This window comes from Lolium perenne, chromosome 6 (genome assembly GCF_019359855.2).
Source record: "Lolium perenne isolate Kyuss_39 chromosome 6, Kyuss_2.0, whole genome shotgun sequence".
NCBI lineage: Eukaryota > Viridiplantae > Streptophyta > Magnoliopsida > Poales > Poaceae > Lolium > Lolium perenne.
The window spans coordinates 13,102,933-13,122,740 of NC_067249.2; the positions used below are offsets into that span (position 1 = coordinate 13,102,933).

General features: G+C 50.7%; 1 protein-coding gene across 1 annotated transcript; it reads left to right on the forward strand.

The window, feature by feature from the left end:
* Window positions 1-25: 25 nt before the first annotated feature.
* LOC127308838 (RNA-binding NOB1-like protein) lies at window positions 26-3,572 on the forward strand. Its single transcript, XM_051339740.2, has 5 exons — window positions 26-510; window positions 1,073-2,033; window positions 2,156-2,324; window positions 2,828-2,944; window positions 3,120-3,572. Exons 1-5 carry the CDS (start codon window positions 81-83, stop codon window positions 3,264-3,266), a joined length of 1,824 nt encoding a protein of 607 aa, XP_051195700.1. The 5' UTR covers window positions 26-80; the 3' UTR covers window positions 3,267-3,572.
* The last annotated feature ends 16,236 nt before the right edge of the window (window positions 3,573-19,808 follow it).

Consider the following 19,808-nt stretch of genomic DNA (forward strand, 5'->3'; position numbering starts at 1 on the left):
TTAAGCGCCAAAATAACAGAGGGAAGAGGAACCCTAAAACCCTAGCGCGCCGCCGCCACCGCAACTCTCCTCTCACCGCGATGGAAGCGTGGCCGCCTCTCGCTCCCGCCGCCGGCGACGCGGCCTTCCCGCCGCTCGGCCCGGCCGCCGGTGACCCGGCCTTCCCGCCCCCGCCTCCCGCCCCCTTCCCCGCCGCCGCCGGCGGCGCGGCCCCGTGGGCGTGGGGCGACGCCGCGACGGCGCGGAGGGAGACGGTGGCGAAGGAGTCAGCGGCGCAGGCGGTGAGCCGCATCGTGTCCAGCTGCGCCGACTCGGGCGGCGTGGCGGTGGCCGTCGTGGACGCCAACGCGGTCATCTCGGGCGGCGCCGCGCTCGCCACCACCGCCGGCCGCCTCGTCACGGTGCCGGAGGTGCTCGAGGAGGTGCGGGACGCGGCCGCGCGCCGCCGCCTCGCGCTCCTGCCTACGCCCGTGGAGACCGTCGAGCCCGCCCCTGAGTTCGTCAAGAAAGGTCCGCGCCATTCTCTGCAGTTCATCATGGATTAATCTGTTCATGTGTTGGTAGATTTTTTAGCTGGTTATCTGTAGTCCGTGATCTGCCTGCGCTGTTTTTACTTATGTTTTTGTTGTCGGAAATTAGACCTCTAGTAGCATCAACAGTCACAGTATGACAACTTGTTGATAATACTGTACTTCACTCTTTATCAATTGAAGCGTTGGAAAGCAAGTAGACATTGTAGTTTAGGCACATCTTAATAGCCTTATTGCTTGATTCTGATTGGTGTTACTTAGAGTAACCTTGACTGCTATGTTGAGGGCATTGTTAGGCACATATATGGAACACTGAGAACATAGCAGTTTAAAATGATGCTGCAATGTCAAGCTACAGATATTACTGGATGTTTGATGTCATCATAGTTTGTTTTTCCTACGATACTATGCTGAGATACGGTAGCAAGTACCCTACAACTTACTTCTACCGAATATAATCACCCTTTTACCATCATCGTTTCTCTGGTTCATCTATCCGTATTGATAGGAGAGACTAACTCGTGTGCCTGCATTGCTCGCAGTTGTCAAATTCGCCAGGGAAACAGGAGATCTCCAAACACTTTCAGATGTCGATATGAAGATCATCGCTCTAGCTTACATGTTGGAGGCTGAGATCCACGGGACCAGCCATCTGCGGGAGCACCCACCTCCGCTGCATGTCGTCAGCGTCCGGAGCTTGAAGGAGGCTCCACTGCCGGGCTGGGGCAATAACGTGCCAAACCTGGCGGAGTGGGAGGCGTTGGATAAGATGTCTGAAGCACAGGGTGATCTTAGTTCTCGGATACTTCCGCTGAAGGATCTTGAGAACCAGCATGTCCCTACAAGTGAGACCAACAGTATTTCTGAGACACCTGGGGATGAAGAGTTTCAGCCTTCGAAGAGGGAGGCCTGTATACCTTGGGAGGATGACGAGAATAATGAAGGGTGGTTTCCTGCTGTTAGCCGTACCACGCACAGGAAATACTTACGGAGGAAAGCGAGGCGTGATGCCCTCAAAGGATCTGAGCAAAGTTTTGACACGAGTTCTATTGCTCCATCAGTCGATGATGATAATGATTTATCTGAAAATGGTTTGGATCCAGTGGATGACACTTCTGCTGTTCCAGAGAAAACAAGGTCAAATACTGACATCTTGCAGTCCCAGGAAGAGAATAAACACCAAATTGCTGGAGACCATTTCCACTCTGACCAACTATCTAATGGAGATAATGGGGTAGGCAACGCTGCTGCTGTTGAAGGGAGAGATGCTACTGATGCATGCACTGAGCAATTGGGTAACTTAGATATAAAAAGTGAGACAGAGGAAGGCCTTGAGGCTTCTTTTGTAGATGATGAGAGTAGTGAGCAGAGTTGGGCACTGAGGTCCTTATCTGAATCTACTGTAGCATGTGTTACTAGTGACTATGCAATGCAAAATGTTATCCTGCAGATTGGTCTCCGTCTCTTGGCACCAGGTGGCATGCAAATACGCCAGTTGCATAGGTATTTGAGTTTTAACATTTTCGGACCTCTTTGGCTTCTCAACAGCCATTTAGATGTGTATTCTATTTATAGAAGCTTACATGCTCTTATATGTCTCTCATATGTTGCTGCTGATTGGGCAGATGGGTTCTGAGGTGTCATGCTTGCTACAAGGTCACCCAAGAGATTGGAAAAATATTTTGTCCAAAGTGTGGCAATGGTGGCACCTTGCGAAAGGTTTCGGTAACAGTCGGTGAAAATGGGATCACTATGGCTTCACGACGGCCACGTGTTACACTCCGAGGAACAAAAGTGAGTGCGGTAACTGCTCACTTGTTTATTTTTTTTTTCCCCGTATTGCCTAGTCATTGTCTTGTTTTGTCACTTCTCTGTAGTGTGGCCATTGTGATTGATTGTTTTCTGTATGGTCTGCTATTCTCCAAGAAACATTTGAAAATACACATGGGACAATGTTATCATAGAGCATGTGAATATTTCTTTCTGTGGAGGTCAGAGGTGTAGCAGTGAAGAAATGTGTCCTTTCAAATCATTGGTGATGGATACCCAGAACTCTGCTAGGAGTATTTCGACAGTTCATTATGCATGGCTTGATATTAGAACATCCGATCTCTCCAGTGAAGCAGATTTTAAATATGTAACAGTGTCATGGTTTTCCATGAGGGCTTACATGTTCATTTCATTACTTGTTCTTGAATACTTGGGTTGAAATATTTCCATGTGCCGGCTACCTTTGCTGAGTTGATTCACATAGTGATGTTGACAATGGTGTTACTAATTGCCTATTTGCTTTGCAGTTCTCCCTCCCAATGCCCCAAGGTGGGAGATCTGCCGTAATTAATAACCCCATTTTACGTGAAGATCAACTTCCCTCGAAGGTTCTGCATCCTAAATCGAAGAAGTCGAACAAGCTGGTTAGTGCCCCTGCTTTACATGATCGCCGTAACAAGGATACATAGTTAAAAATTCTCAGTTGTAAATTTTTACAGCTTTCCTGTTATTTCTTTGTTTGGAATGCTTCAGTCTGTTTGTAGCAATGGAGTTCTTCATAGAGGAACATCCCGTATAACCATTACTCTTTTGCTATAGGGGGATGATTTCCTGGGTGCCGAGGACATATTTACCCACAGCGGCGAGAAGAAAGTGGAGCTGAAACCCCCAGTTAGGAAGGCACTCGCAATGTTCAGTGGGAAACGGAATCCTAATGACAACCACTTTTCTCGCAAGAAGGGCTAAGTTCATTCACATGTGCCCTTCTGTTATTTTGTCATCATGGTCTCACAATATGTAACGAGAAAACCAGTGTTCCCTGGACCTCTTCTGTTGGCTAGTGTGGAGAATGTTAAGACTCGGGGCATGGAAACTTTACAGAGTTTTGCAACACCTATGTAAGGTTTACTTTGAAAAGAACATCTATGTAAGGTTCTCTTTTATTACAATTATTATACTACTGAAGTACCTAAAACCAGGATATGTAAGAAGTAATGGGAGGGTAGCAAGTAAGGCATGATCTTATTGAGTAAGAGTTATATTGTTCCTGCATCCATTGGATTCATCTCTATAAAACTAAGCGTGTTTTTGGTTGATGACTACATAAGGGTCGGATTGGATCATTCCTGTTTTTGTGGATGGGATGGGACCATACCTGTTTCTGTTTGGTTTGAGCGGTATGAGGTGGATGGATGGAGTGTGTTTATCGCATTTTAGCAGGTTGTTAACTTTAGTTAATCAAACATTATTTGGGCCTCATCCCCTCTTTGCTGGCGTCCCTCTGTTATCTCATCGGCATTCTCCTTGAAGCTAGCGCGTTCAAATCTTGGGGGAGCAGTTGTCTGAGGAGAAGGGGAATCGTGACACTTGACGAACGAGACGGAGGATGGCCCGAGGTGATGATGAGGAGGATTGAAGTCGGGATCTGGCATGTGCGCTAGCCGTCTGGCGGCGGGGTGCCGTTCATGTGTCTGCAATGGTAAAGGAGGTTAGCCAGAAAGTGGGATCGGGATCGATGGTCGGGGCAATTTTGGCGGACCTCTCGATCCACGTTTTCTAGTGAATATTTCCCTTTCCCATCCACCTCATCTCTAACCAGACACTATCAAAAAGTAGATGGTCCTATCCCATCCCTCCTCTGGTTAGCAACCAAACGCGCGCTAAAACAGTAGTTTACATGCTAGAGCAACTAGGATGAACAGTTCACTCGAAATAAACTAAAAAAATGTCCTGATCACAACTCATATTTTCCTTGGCAATGGCATCTCGTTATTTCTCTAGACATGCTCCATAGTTAGTCTTGGGAGGCAAAGAAACGCACATATTCCCTAGTTAGCTAGGCCGAGAAAATTACAAAAAACTACCACATTACAGGCAGTCGTTTCAAAAAACCACCACTTTATGAAAAAGTTTCAAAAAACCACCACTTTACAGGTAACACGTAACAAAGAACACTGATTCGTACATAATGATGGTTTAATAGCCAACCTGACATGTGGGTCTCACTGTCAGGATGACGTGGCATGTAAAATTTGCAAAAGAGACCTTGGTCTATTGTAAATTCTAATTTTGTGGTCCACTTCTTTTCTTACTTTTTCTATCCTTTTTTTTTCTTAATTTTTTTCCACCGGGGCGGCGCGCTGGAGGGCGGCGGAGATGCGCCCAGACCAGCACGGCCACGGGCCTGCGCGGACGAGATTAGAGGGCAGGGCAGGCAAGCTCGTCCAGGGCCGGCGAGGGTGACCACGCCCAGGACCGGCGCAGATGAGCTTGGCGACGGGGCAGCGAGGTCGGCATGGTGCGGCTAGGCTAGCTCCGACCAGGGTCTGCCACTTGCGGGTGCAGGCGAGCGCGGGAGAGGCCTCCTGCTGGTGGGGGCTCGTCGGCGTCGAGGATGGTGAGGACGCCTCGCTGTGCAGGCTCACCGGCGCCACGGTCCCTGCTCGGGCTCTTGCCCATGTGGGCTCGCCTGCGTCTCGGATGGGCGGAGGCGGAGGAGGTGGTGGGGAGGGCCTCATCACCGGCGCCGGCGGCCGGACACGGGCCTGCGCGGACGAGCTTAGAGGGCAGGGCTGATGAGCTTGGCGACGGGGCGGCGATGTCGGCCGTGGTGAGGCTCGGCTAGCTCCGGCTAGGGTCCACCACTGAGAGGCCTCCTACCGGTGGGAGCTCGCCGTTCCCGCCTAGGCGGAGCTTGCCGGCGCCCGCCCCGAGCTCGTCCGCCCGCGCCGGCACGTCAAGGAGCTCGCCGGCCCCGAGTTCGCCCGAGCCGGCCCGTGTCGGATCTCGCCGACGCCCGTGCTCGCCCAGGTCACCCTCATCCGCCTCTCCTGCAGCGGCGCGGGCTCGCCTGCATTGCGGATGGGCGGCCGGACAGGAAGGAGATGGTGGGCGGCAGCGTTTTCTTTTCCTTTTTAAAGTTTTCTTCCTTCTTTTTAGATAACCAGTAGTGAAAAAAAAACTACAGAGAAAAAGAAATGAGATGACAGTTGTCCTGAAATTTACAATAAAGTCCAAAATTTAGATTGGACTAACATTTGTTGTCCTGGACCGTTTTTACGGTGCCATGTCATCCTGACAGCGGGGCCCACCAGTCAGTTTTGTCATTAAACCAGTGTTAGATAAGAATCAGTGCTATCTGTTACGTGTTAGCGCTAGAGTGGTGGTTTTTGAAACTTTTTCGTAAAGTGGTGGTTTTTTGAAACGACTGCCTGTAATGTGGTGGTTTTTTGTAATTTTCTCAGCTAGGCCGGAGGAGTTAAGATTGTTGAAGCCCTTTGCTTCAGCATAACTCAATGAATTTTTGGTCGTGAGATACCAATCTTTTTAGGAAAAAAAACAACGCTTAATTAATCATTAATATTATTTTAGACAGTTTTTAACCGAACCTGGCTGCCCTAAGGGGGTTGATTTTGAATGCCTTTCTCTTTTCTCGAGTTTCTATTTTGTACGATGCTTTCAATAAAATGAAAATTGAACCTAATGAATATAGCTAGCGCATAGTAGCCTTCCATTTGGGGAGAGATATAAAATCTTCCTGAAAACAATCCCAGTCTTCCATCTTGAGCTCATCAATTGATACATTTAGTTGATATTACTGCTTCGACGTCTCCTCACACGTCCTTCGACGTCCCCTCACACGAACAGTCATTTTGAAGACAAAACACTTGGGCTGTTTTTGACTATTACTCTTGCAAATGCAGCAAGTGTATCCAATTGTGCGTGATAGTAACTACTATGCAAGAAAATAGAACATATCTTCAGCAATGCAGCAAGAGTACGGCAACCGAGAACCGACACCTGTCCTCCCATTGATCACAGTACGAAGTCTTCATGCACAATTTTCCACAGTAATGACAGAAGACCTCAAAGTTTGGAGAACCAGGGTAGGTAACAAGTAATGGGAGGATAGTAAGTATGGCCTGATCTTGTCATTTCTTCAAGAGATTGTATTCCTGCATCCTTGGACGCAACTCTATATAACTGATACAACCGAGTAATAGGTTTGGACAAGCTAGAGCAACTCGTATGTCATCTCATTATTTCTCTAGACATGTTTGCTAGTTAGGGTTGGGAGGCAACGGGTAACCGAGGAACACATGTTTTTGTTTTTCCACCATTCCACGAGTTCTAGTGCAGACCGGCTTGCATGGAACTTCGATTTCCATGCGTTATATGGGTTGACTTCCAGTCAAGTGCAGCACTCGATTCGGAAGGAGAACGACAGGCCAATCAGGTCTGATCAGGAAATTTTACAAGACTTGGTCGGCTTGGCACATAAGGGTCGCGTATCATCACAGTCGCAGGAGATTACTGAGTGTAGTTGTCAGACGGTTGCCGTCCAGGCTTCCTTGCGGCGGTGTCTACAAACCTTTTTTTTAGAAATATCCGCGGGAGTCAACTCACTCATGCTAGATGAAGGATCTGATCACGTTTCTGATTTCAGTCTTAAAGTCCTTCCTGGAAAAGTCCAGAGATATGTTTGTAATTTTTTTAATGTTCTAGGTCCTGATGTAAACCATTGTGTACTGTTAGGGCATCTCCAACGCACTGACCCAAACGGACGTCCCTTTCGGGTCGTTTGGGTCGTCGCGCGGACACGCGGATGTCACCCGGACACCCACACACGTCCGGCTACATTTTTAATCCCCAACGCACATACGACCCAAACTCAAAAGTAGACCAAACAGAGGCAGAGGCTGGGCGACGGCGTGGGCGCGGCGCGGCCGGCGACGGCGTGGGCGCGGCGCGGCCGGCGAGCCCCGCGCGAGCCCCTGCTGTCCTCCTTTTGCTTGCAAATAGTACTAGTACTAGTACTAGTCGTGGAGAGCTCCGACCCGGCGTGGTGACCGGCTGCTCCTAGGCCACGCACGAGCAAGAGGAACGACCCCAAGCTCGCGCTGGAGTTGGAGAGGAGCACGGCGGTCGGGCACGGCGGGGACGATCGCGACGGCGCGCGTCCTCCCCTGCCGTGCCGCGAATGCCCGACGTGGCCGGCGCCGCCCCTTTCCGTCCGCCGTGCCCGCGCGTGCCCGCTCGTGGCCGGCCGACGCGGCCGGCGTCGGCGCGCACGGCCGGCTCCGCCCCGCCCGTGGCCGCCCGCGGCCGGCGCCGCCCGCCCGTGCCTCGCGCGGCCGGCTCCTCCACAGCTCGTGCGTGCCCCGCCGTGCCTCGCGCGGCCGGCTCGCCACGGCCGTGCGTGCCCCGCCGTGGCCGACGCGGCCGGCGTCGCGGCGCGCACGGCCACCGCAGCCCCGCCACTGGCCGGCTCCGCCCTCGCTGGTGCCCGCGCGTGGCCGCCGCAGCCCCTGCCCGTGCGTGCCCGCCCGTGGCCGACGTGGCCGGCTCCGCCCTCGCCCGTGCCCGCGCGCCGCCGCGGCCGGCGCAGCCCCCGCCGGTGCCTCGCGCGGCCGGCTCAGGGAGGTGAACGGGCGGCCGACGGCGTCGTCGATGGCGACGCGCGGGGCAGCCGGCGTCGTGCCGGCGCCCTCGCCGTTCACCGCCGCGGGCGCGGCCGTTCGCGCCGCCGCGGCCCCGTCCCGTCTCCGCGAGCGCAGCCCCGTCGCCGCCCGCTGCCCGTCTCGCGAGCACGGCCTCGTTCGCCGCCGCCGCGGCGCGTGTTCGGGCGTCCGGGCGGAAGCGGCGCGCGCCGCCGTCTTGGGCTCGGCCGTGGCGAGGCGCGCGGCCGCTCGTGGCTCGGCGCAAGGCGCCGCCCGTTCACGCACCCTTGGCCATCGCTCTGCGCGTCGCCGTCGGACGAGCTTTGTCGCCGGAGCTCATTTTGGCGGCAACTTCCGTAGGGATGAAAAAAGGAGGACTCGGCGCCAGGGTGCTCCATGTGTGGCGGCGGCGGCGGTTGGCGAGCCGGCCAAACTCCGGCAGCTATTCGGCCATATCCATGGGAAAAAGAAGACATGGGAGAGAGAAGATGTGGGGTCGAGCGGATAAAAACGGACGTCCGGAGTCGTCCCCGAGCGACGGACGCATAAAGTCCGCCCAGATTTGCGTGAGATTTGGGTCGCCCCGGACTATTATTGCCGTCCGTTTTGCATTTGCGTCCGCGCGTTGGGACGTGTTTTTACCTAAACGGACGAAAGTGGTATCCGTTTTTGGGTTTGGGTCTCCGCGTTGGAGATGCCCTTATCTCCTTATTGATGCAGCGTCAGGGTCCTCGGAGGCCCTTCTTTGTTCAAAAAAACCCACTCCAGCTAGCGCAAAGTTTTTGTTGCTTCGTGAATGCCAGCTGTGTATATCAACTGGATAATCCCAACTTCATCTTCAGCTAGAAATCGATCTCAGATCGACGGAGCACGACATAGTAGAAGAAACACATGGCAATATAGGGCACGGTTGGTAGGTCACACGACCCCTAAACAGGCCTGGGAGCCAAAAACCGGGCAATTGGAAGCCTAAGCTCCCTCAAAATATTTGTCCGTGCGTGCGTTAAAGCAGTCTGGCCCAGCTGCTACGTTTGATTCGACCGTTTCCACGGATGTAGGCCCCCTGAGTGCAAAGTGGGGCTTCCCAGCACGCGTGAGGAAGCAGGAAGCAGCGCGAGACGCCGCGTCGGTTTGTGTCACGCGTCATAAATTTCCCTCGCCACCCTCTTCCTCATCTCACTCTCTTGTCTCACACCCTTCCCCCAAACTCCTCGGCGGTTCCTTTGCCCGTGACGAGGCGTAAATTCCCCGCTGTCTCTGCTGCCACTGAACGATCTTGAGAACCAACGCCAAATCCCTACATGTGAGACCAAGAGTATTTCCGAGACACAACACTACGGGAGAGATGCCATGCGCCGACGGCCCCGCATCGTCGGCACAGAACATTCAACCGTCGGCACCGTCTGTGCCGACGGTGACCGTCAGCACACCATCGTCGGCACAACTCTGGTCGGGCTAGCCAAGGCCACCGTCGGCACGACCGGTCACCGTCGGCACAGCTCTGCACCGACGGCTGGGAAGGTGGCCGTCGGCCGTGCCACCGTCGGCACGGCGTAACGACGCCGGCGATGCACGTTAGGCTGTGCTGACGGTGTTGCCGTTGGCTTAGTTGCTCCCTTTTGTTTCCAGAAACGGCGCGAAGCGTGTCCATTTCAAACTGGGAAAAAAGGCGCGATGCTAGGCCGGCTGTGCCGATGGTGTCACCATCGGCACATACCCTGCCATTTGGCACAGCTGTGGGTCTGTGCCGACGGTGACACCGTCGGCACAGCTGTGCCCAGTTTTTTCAGTTTTTTCCCAAATTGGTTCGATTAGCTCAGAAATTGCAAAAAATGCAGAGGAAATATCATTGAATGTTCCAGTAACATATATAGCACAAATATATGGCCATAGAGCACAAATATATCACCATATAGCGCCAAATCCCACAAATATAGCACCAAATCCCACATATAGCACAAATATAGCATACAAGATCATCGTACATACACGGGATCCACTACAAAGATAGCAATAGTAATCATGTAGCTAATACAATGTAGCAACTATCATGATCCACACGGAGGATAGTAGTCACGCAGCTCGTCTGAGTTGAAGCGAGGGAAAGGTACTTCGACGGTGCTCGTGGAGGTAGAACCGCGATGAGAGCCACCGGAAGTAGAAGCATGCCGAGCTGCGCCAGAAGCACCAGGAGAACATCGACCGGGGTGCATCGGTTTACCATCAGCAGAGACGTTCCCGGATTCTCCCAATCCCTACATGTTTGAGGGAGTTAGCAACTTAGCCATGTAACAACAATTGAGCAACTTATCCAAGTTAGCAACTTACCGGGTTCAACTGACACTGACGCTGACGCTTGTACATGCAATAGAATTCCTCCTTCGATGGGAAGACTGGCATCGGCCCCGGATGAGGTGGCTCTGGCTGTGTTTCCTCTCGCACTCCAGTCATCATAAACCGAGTCAAAGTCTGCAAGAAAGGAGAGAGATATGTCAGGTTCAAACAGGGGGACTTATGATGTTTTGCAACCATAGAGATTGAAACTTACCGCCATCTGGTTGCTCGACCACTGGAAGTAGGTATCTTTCACAAGGTCATGCTCCTAAATCTTCTCGAGATACTCCTCATAAGCTGCTGCATAGGCCTCCTCGAGATGAGCCTACAATTTCAGAAATAATGCGTCTCATCAACATAGCCATTCAGGAAAAAAAGTCAAAATAGAGGATTAAAATGTGGATGACTTAAATCTACATCTGCCCGAGAACGGCACGTAGTCCGCGAGGAGGTACCGTAGCTGCCGGAGGGGAGGGTAGCCTTGATTTGCGTGAAGTTCCTCTCAGGCTTGAAACTCCCAGCAAGGCAGGCAGGACGGCCATGCAGCTGGCCGCACCCCGCCAGCATCATCGCCACCTCATCGATCGGCTCGCTCATAGGGTCCCCCACCTCTGGATGGAGCTTGGTGAACTCCTCGTAGTATTTTTCCTTGTTCTCTTTGGCCTTGATGAAGTACTTGGCAGGCGCGGGCTGAGGCTCACTCGAACCGGGCGTCACCAGCTTCATGTGCTCCCACGCGTCCATCTCACCAAGATCCCTCCCGAGCTTCTTCCCCTGCATCACAAAAAAATGTTATGCATATCATCGAAAAAAAATAAATGCAGCTTGTTCTATTTTTATATGTACCAGACGCTGCCAATAGCGATCGGTGCTGCTGCTCCCCGCACTGTGTGTTCCCTCATGCCCGCGGTTTGCCTTATTCCGGTCGCTCACGGCCTTGAAATCGGGGTTTTCGCCGACCCAATTCTTGACCAACTTCATGAAGGCGGCCCTCTTATTATTATCAGCCCAATGTGGTACAACCTGCAAAATCAAAACTCATTTGAAGAACAAACAATATAATTGAAAATTAGCCGCAACATAGAATCTCATTGACAATTACTTACCGACATGAAGTCCTCTATCTTCATAGGCGGGGCGGATCCCTGCACAATCTCAGGCTTTGTGTACATTACGCTCTCCTCAGCATAGAAGTGGCTGATGCACGTGATCCTCTGGTTGTACCACTGCTGCCGTGTCAACTTCCGACACATGGCACGGAGGATCACGTCTGCCCTCTCCTTATGCTCAGTCGCCACCCTATAATTGCGCTGCAATCAAGCATAACAGAAAGTGTGAGAGGCATGAGTTATCATGGTGTGTTTATCAACTATGAACGAAACCCAAAAAGTATGCATTACGTACCCAAAACTTCTTGATCACGGCGTCGGCCGCGGAAGTAAAGCCCGGTTAAGGCGCTATCGCATACTCTTCCCAACTGTAGACTAGCTTGGACTCACCGCTAGGGACCGGAGTGTACATGTCCGGCTAGTACTTCCTAATAGCAGCTCCAATCATGCTCCATGGCACGCAGACACTCTTCCCCGTATATGTAAAATTGCTACACAATTATCAAACATTAGAAAATGCTAAGTGTCATAACCAAAATGAAATTACTTTACTACTTACTCTATCTTTCCTGGAACAATGAGCCATTTCTCATCATCCGTAGCAGGTTCCTTTACTCTCATCGGGGACCTGCGCTTCCCCACGAATCTGCAACTTCTTCGGAGCCATCTGCGTAGAAGCCTCCTCGTCCCTAGGCTCCTCCACCTTTGTCTCCTCCTCCTCCCTAGTCTCCTCGTCCTCGTACCTAGACTAGGAAGCCACTGAGCCATAAGTAGAGGGAATGCCATCCAGAAGGAGCTGTGCATCCCCCTCGTCATCTAGCTCATCCTCCCACTCGTCCTCTAGCTCGTCCTCCCCCTCGTCCTCCAGCTCGTCCTCCCCCTTGTTCTCCAGCTCGTCCTCCCCCTCGTCCTCCCCATCCTCCTTCTGCCTCTTCGTAACGCCGGTTGGGAACAACGGGTCTTCCACTCCTAGAAGCACCCCCTGGCTTCCGCTGATGCATCTGATCAAGCAAGGAGCTCGGTTATGCCTTTCGTTGGCTCATATTGGGCAATTACCTGCATTAAAAAAGAGTAAACAATTAATAAGCATGTTGAAAAACAGTAAACACTAAGCATAATGACAATGTAGATACTAAGCATAATGACAATGTAGATACTAAGCATAATGACAATGTAGACACTAAGCATAAAAGACCCTCACTATTTGACATAGGCATCCCCAATGGGCCTGCCAAAGATAGTACCCGAGGTTTGATGAAGGCCCACTACCCGAAGAATGAGAAGACTCGGAAGCCCACAGATATTATTAAGGAAAGTTAGAGTTGTAATAGGAAGGGTTGTTTGTAATCTTATGGGATGAGTTAAGAACCTCCCCGGACTCTGTAACGTGTACAATATGAATCCCTCGGCTCCGCCTCATATATAAGGGGGGGTCGAGGGACGAGAGGATAATCGAATCATTGTTGAGCAAACCCTAGCTTTATTTCGTCGAGTACTTTTCGGCTGAAACCTTCGAGATCTACTTGTCCTCTACATCCAACGAAACCCTAGTCTACTACTTGTAGGCATTGACAAGTTAATACCTTGTCAATTGGCGCCGTCTGTGGGATTTAGAGGCGACAAGGAGCTGATCTCGATGGCACGCTCAGAATCATCGACTTCATCGGCGGCAAGCAACATCATGGATAGAGGTAAACAGATCGAAACTGGTCTCGTTGATTTTATACCTCACCCGCCCTCCCGTTTGGATGCATATACATATTCGGAGGAGCCCATGGAGATGACGTTCGGAAGTTTCCACTTTCGCGTCGGGAAGGAAGGAAGTTATCGCCTCGAAATTCCGGCCTTCCCGAGGTTTCCTGTGGAGCATACCGAATCTTCAAGCTCGGCATCATCGATCGAGTCAGGCAACGAAGAAACCTCTTCGCCACGCTTCGTTAGCACCAAGGCAAGCGAAAAACTCGCCAAGATCTTCAGCGACATGTCCTTCGAGTCGTCTGCGGACTCCTATATAAACAGCGATTCCGAAAGCGTCGACAGCTTCGACTTCATCGACAAATCTATCACCATTGGAAAGGTCTTCACCAATCTCTATGATGGTGTCACCAAATCCAGCAAGGCGCAGAATTCTAAATATCATCAAATCTACGTCACCGGAGAAGCAAGTCGTGATCAGGATGAAACGTCGGAGGCTTTCGACGATCTGGGAAATCCATACGTCGATCCCTCTGACTTAAGGCGAGGATTGGGCAACAAATACGTTGGGCCTACACCACGTATAAGAGTTCAGTTGCCACAAGCAGCATGGGATAGAGCCGCAAGAGCTATGGATGGTTCAGAACCAATGGCGACAACCGCCACGGTCGAGGAATTGCAGGCATACCAATATAGACTCGCTCGAGCTGGAAGGGAACTGGAAAAACAAACAGAGGTTCTGAACAAAAGAAGGGAGGCAGCTTCCGCGTCAAGCAGGCGAAGGGCAGACCTCAGTCGACATTCAGGAACTTCGGGAGATAGTCACAGAGAAGCTCGGAACAGGGCAAGGTCAAGGTTGCAAAACATACCTGAAGCAGAAAGAGAGAATCTAGTCCAAAACCTCGACATGTCTTTTATGTCGATAGACACGAGAGGAAACATTATTCCCAAAACACCGGAAGCTGGGTACATGGCGACACAAGCCTTTATCCTCGCATCTAGACCATCTCCTGGAGATCCAAGGGAAGCATTGTATAATATGGCCATGGCAGGCGTTGGAGCCATGGGAACAGCGTTCGCATCGACGCCTCCCGAAGGATCAGCAAGGCAAAATAGTCCACGACCTGCGGTTGCAGCAGCAGCTCCCGAGAGAACAGGCGAAGCAAGGGACGCAGAAACCCAGGCAAGGGTAGACAGAGCACGACAACATAGAAGGGAACATCGACATTCTCCAGACATAGCCGAAGAGGATATGTGCGGGCTACCATGTTTTACGAGAAGGGTCCGAAAAACTCGGGTGCCCTCAGGGTTTAAGCTACCCGATAATTTCAAAAAATTCGACGGATTGCAGGATCCTGAGGATTGGCTGGTAGATTACCTCGAGACAGTGAAATTAATTGGCGGCACAAGGGCAACGGCAATGCAGAGCATTCAGGTGCACTTGAGTGGAGCCGCAAGATCTTGGATAAAGAAGCTTCCAGTAGGTTCCATCGACAGCTGGACTGATTTTGAGGACATATTCATCAAAAAAATTCGGTCCACTTGCAAAAAGCCTGCAACACTCGAGGAGCTGAGATCATGTCGACAGAAACATGATGAATCAATGAGGAAGTACATCCAAAGGTGGAATATCATCAAAAACTCGGCAGAAAACATATCTGACGAGAGAGCCATAGATGCATTTGTGGCAGGAGTCCGACGAGGAGATTTCATGGAGGATCTGGGGAGAACTAACCCAAAAACAGTATCAGCATTGATGGCGATAGCAAACAAATGGGCAGATGGCGAAGATGCTGTGCACAACAAGCGACACAGGTCACCAGAGGAGGACCGCAGTCGAAATTACCAAGGCAGGCGACGATTCTCTCGATTTCGAGTTATGATCCACCTGGCCAAATTTCGGCTGGGTTTCGATCAGGCACTGGAGGAAACAACAGAGATAACTATCAACGTAGCAGCGAGCAGCGAAGTGACAACAGAGACGACTCGCGAAATAACAGGCCAAACAACGGTCCTAGGTTTCAGAGGCCCTTTGTGACCCCTGAGGATATGATGAACGGTCCATGCCAGATGCACTTTTTCGTCGACAACAATGGGGTAAGGCAGTCAGGACATCTACAGAAAGATTGTCGGAACTTTCAAGCAATGATGAGGGTTGCCGCGCAAGCGCACGCCCAGGCAGCAAGTCAAAATCCCCAAGGACCTAGGAGCGAGATCCACCTACCACCTCCTCCCGCAATTACGGACGAAAATCGACACCAGCTCAGGATAGCGGCAGCACCAGCACCACCACCATACGTCGATCCCAACTCCCATGGAGCAGTCTCGATGATTCAGAAAGGAAGACCATCAAATAGAGCTCAGAAAGTAATCTCGCGGCAGGTATTCATGGCAGAAAAGATGCCTCCACCAACAGTCGAATATCTCAATTGGTCGGGACAAGATATTGGTTTCACAATTGCGGATCACCCGCAGCAAGTTCCTCGACCAGGGCAATCAACACTTATTTTGCCCACAGTAATCGCAGGATTCGACGTGTCTCGAGTTTTCATCGACGGGGGAAGCAGTCTAAACCTTATGTATGCAGATACACTAAGAAAGATGAACATATCCTTGGCAAACCTCAAACCAACGGATACGCGATTTCATGGCATCACACCAGATAAACCAAGTTACCCACTGGGAAGGATTAATCTCGACGTTCAGTTCGGCACCCGAGAGAATTACATGATCGAAAGGTTGGAGTTCGAAGTCGTGGATTTCCCATCACAGTATCATGCTCTGTTGGGGCGCCCAGCATACGCTAGGTTTATGGCAGTACCACATTACACATACCTGTTGTGGAGGATGCCTGGACCAAAGGGGCCAATCACGATTAAAGGAAGCTTTTCGCTTGCCGATAAATGTGATAAGGATTTTCATCGGCTTTCAGAAACCTTCGGGATGCAAGCAGAATATATGGAGTCAAAGCTCACGACAGATTACGATGTATTACCAGATGTGGGGAGGCCTAGCAAGGAGTCAACCTTCAACACAGCAAAGGATTCCAAGGAAGTACAGATTCACCCGACAGACCCGAAGAAAACGACGTCCATCGCAAATAACATGGACCTCGCATAGGAAAGCGCGCTCGTCGAGTTCCTCCGTGAGCACTGGAAAATCTTCGCATGGTGTCCAGCTGACATGCCAGGAGTACCCAGGGAACTTGCCGAGCACCACTTACACTTGGATCCAATCGCGAAACCAATCAAACAACCTCTGCGACGTTTTTCGGAGCCAAACCGCAAGGCTATGCTGTCGGAAATTAACAGACTCAGAGAAGCAGGTTTCATCAAAGAAATACATATAGAGGCCACATGGGTAGCTAACCCAGTGCTGGTGCCGAAGAAAAACACGAAGGTCCTTCGCATGTGCGTCGACATTACGTGTCTGAATAAACATTGCCCAAAGGATCACTTTCCCCTCCCAAGGATCGATCAAATTATCGACTCCACGGCAGGATGTGAACGTCTTTCCTTCTTGGACGCCTATTCTGGTTATAACCAGATTAGATTGAAAGAAGATGATGAGGTGAAAACAGCGTTCATCACCCCTTACGGCGTGTTCTGCTATCGAACAATGCCCTTCGGGTTGAAAAACATGGGAGCAACATATCAGCGGATGATGCAGAAGTGCCTAGCAGAGCAGATCGGAAAAAATGTACAAGTATACATCGACGATGTAGTCATAACATGCAAAAAAGGCGACACTCTAATTGAGGATCTGAAGGAAACTTTCGACAACCTCGACAAGTTCTGCCTCAAGCTGAACCCGACAAAGTGCTCTTTTGGCGTCCCTGCAGGAGAACTTCTCGGGTTTTCTAGTATCAGCAAGAGGGATCGAAGCAAACCCCGAAAAAATACAGGCCATCGTAACGATGAGGAAGCCAACTAAGTTGAAAGAAGTACAGCAATTAACCGGGCGAGTCGCAGCTTTAAGCAGATTCGTCGCCAGGCTAGGAGAAAAGGCGTTACCATTCTACGCCTTGATCAAACAGGGAGACAAGTTCCAATGGAACGAAGAAGCGGACAGAGCTTTTGAGGACCTCAAACGCAAAATCTCGACACCCCCCATCTTGGTGGCGCCAAAAGAGAAGGAGCCTCTGTTGCTGTATATTGCGGCCACACCCGAGGTGGTAAGCACAGTCCTTGTCGTCGAAAGGGAGGAAGAAGGAAAACTCCACGGAGTGCAGAGGCCAGTATACTTCGTCAGCGAAGTTTTATCGCCCTCAAAACAAAGGTACCCTCAGTACCAAAAGCTAGCATATGGAGTGTTCACAACAGCACGAAAATTGCGCCACTATTTTTCGGCACACCCGATCATAGTGGTCAACGAAGCTCCCTTGTCAAATATACTAAACAATCCAGAAGCTACGGGTCGTGTCTCCCTTTGGGGAATAGAACTTTCCCCTCGGGACATCACGTATGAAAAAAGAAAAGCAATCAAGTCGCATATTTTGCCAGACTTCATCGCAGAATGGATGGAGCTGCAAAACACAGGACCACCAGATTTATCGAGAACCTGGACCATGAACTTCGACGGATCCAAGAGATTAGAAGGAGCTGGTGCAGGTGTAATACTAATATCACCAGAAGGCGACAAGCTGAAGTACGTCCTGAGGATGACGTTCCCAAACGCTTCTAACAATGAGGCAGAATACGAAGCCCTCATACATGGGATGAAGATGGCAAAAGCTTGCGGTGCAACTCGACTAAAAATCTTTGGCGACTCGCAGTTGGTGGCTCAGCAAGTCATGAACCAATGCGACGCAGTCCACGATAGTATGATAGCATACAAAGAAGTCTACAACGAGCTCGAGAAGTTGTTCGATGGATGCGAAGTAAATCATATCAGCAGATTGAGCAACGACGAAGCCGGCGTTCTTGCAAACATCGGGTCGCAATGCCTTGCAGTCCCGCCAGGTGTATTTTGGAAGAGATAGCAGAGAGATCTACGAAGTCGACAAAACCAAAAAAGAAGGAGAAAAAACCCTCGGGGGCTACCAAGGAAGAGCAAGAGGAAGAAGAAGAAGACCAGGACCTGGTCATGATGATACAGATACCATGGATGCAGATGTACATATCATACATCCTGAAGAAGGAAATACCCGACGATCCAATTGAAGCAAGGCGAGTTATTAGACGATCAAAGGCTTTTACTGTGGTCAAAGGGGAGCTATACAAACGAAGTATCTCGGGAGTACTACAGAGGTGCGTCACACCCGAGGAAGGAAGGATGCTCCTGAAGGATGTACACGAAGGAATTTGCGGTCACCACGCAAGTAGCCGAGCTATTGCTGCCAAAGTCTTTCGAGCTGGATTTTACTGGTTGACAGCAATAGAGGACGCAAAGGAGATAGTACGAACCTGCGACGCGTGCCAAAGGTTTGCCGCAAAACCCCACTCACCTGCAGCAGAGCTGATGCCAATACCCTTGTCTTGGCCCTTTGCTCAATGGGGCCTCGATATGGTGGGAAAGTTACACAAATCCTGGCCAGGAGGAAAGGAGTACATGCTGGTAGCCGTCGACAAATTTACAAAGTGGATAGAAGCGAAGCCGATAAACTCACCAGACGGGGCATCCGCAGTTAAATTCGTAAAAAGTCTCGTCTTCAGATTTGGAGTGCCCCATAGCATCGTCACGGACAATGGCAGTAACTTCACATCCCACGAGTTTAAAGATTATTGCGAAGAAGTGGGTATCAAGCTACACTTTGCGTCGGTTGCGCACCCGCAGACCAATGGTCAAGTCGAGAAAGCTAATGGAATCATCTGCAACGGCATCAAAAAACGCTTATTAGCACCACTGGAGAAAGCTCGATACACCTGGCCAGAGGAGCTGCCCAGTGTATTGTGGAGCATACGAACGACACCAAACACAGCGACGCAAGAAACTCCGTTCTTCTTGGTCCATGGAGCAGAAGCAGTACTACCAATCGAGATAGAGCATGATTCTCCATGAGTCGTGGAATATGATGAAGAGGCGTCAAGAAAAGCGTTAGAAGATGACGTCGATGCACTCGACGAGGCTAGAGACGAAGTACTCTCTCGGGTAACCAAATATCAACAGGACTTGAAGAATTACCATAGTCGACGTTTGCGGCCAAGATCCTTTCAGGTGGGAGACCTAGTTCTTCGGCTCACGCAAAAAAGTCATGAAAAGCTCGAGTCACCATGGCTTGGTCCTTACATCGTCACGGAAGTAATCGGAGGAGGAGCATACAGGATAAAGGACAAGAAGACAGGGGTGGAGGAGCAAAAACCCTGGGCATTGGCGCAACTCAGGCGGTTCTACGCCTAGAGTCGAAATATAGTCCTTGTAAAACTTCAATGTACTGAAACGCCCGCGAGTTTTCAGACGCACTCTTTTCCTTTTTCGGGGCACCGAGTGGGGCCGGGAAAGGTTTTTAATGAGGCGGGCTCGCGGTGCTGCAATATAATAAAGATAGTGACAATATAGCTCTTCTTCATCGACACGCTCAAAGGCTCAGGCCTGACGAATTTCAATATAGTTCTTCGAAAAAAGAAAGCCTCGCCTTGGTATTAAAATACCTCGCGAGTCAATAAAAATACAAAATAGTACTCGACAAAGAAGCTCGGGGGCTGATACTCGTCAAAACTACATATTGAATAAATGCCTTGGTTCAAAACCTCGCAATACACAAATACAGA

Excerpts from the sequence above, each read along its gene's own strand:
- LOC127308838 (XM_051339740.2), top strand. The coding sequence starts at position 81 with ATGGAAGCGTGGCCGCCTCTCGCTCCCGCCGCCGGCGACGCGGCCTTC. Across the intron at positions 2,034-2,155 it reads CAAATACGCCAGTTGCATAG|ATGGGTTCTGAGGTGTCATG; the intron begins GTATTTGAGTTT and ends CTGATTGGGCAG. Across the intron at positions 2,325-2,827 it reads TTACACTCCGAGGAACAAAA|TTCTCCCTCCCAATGCCCCA; the intron begins GTGAGTGCGGTA and ends TTTGCTTTGCAG.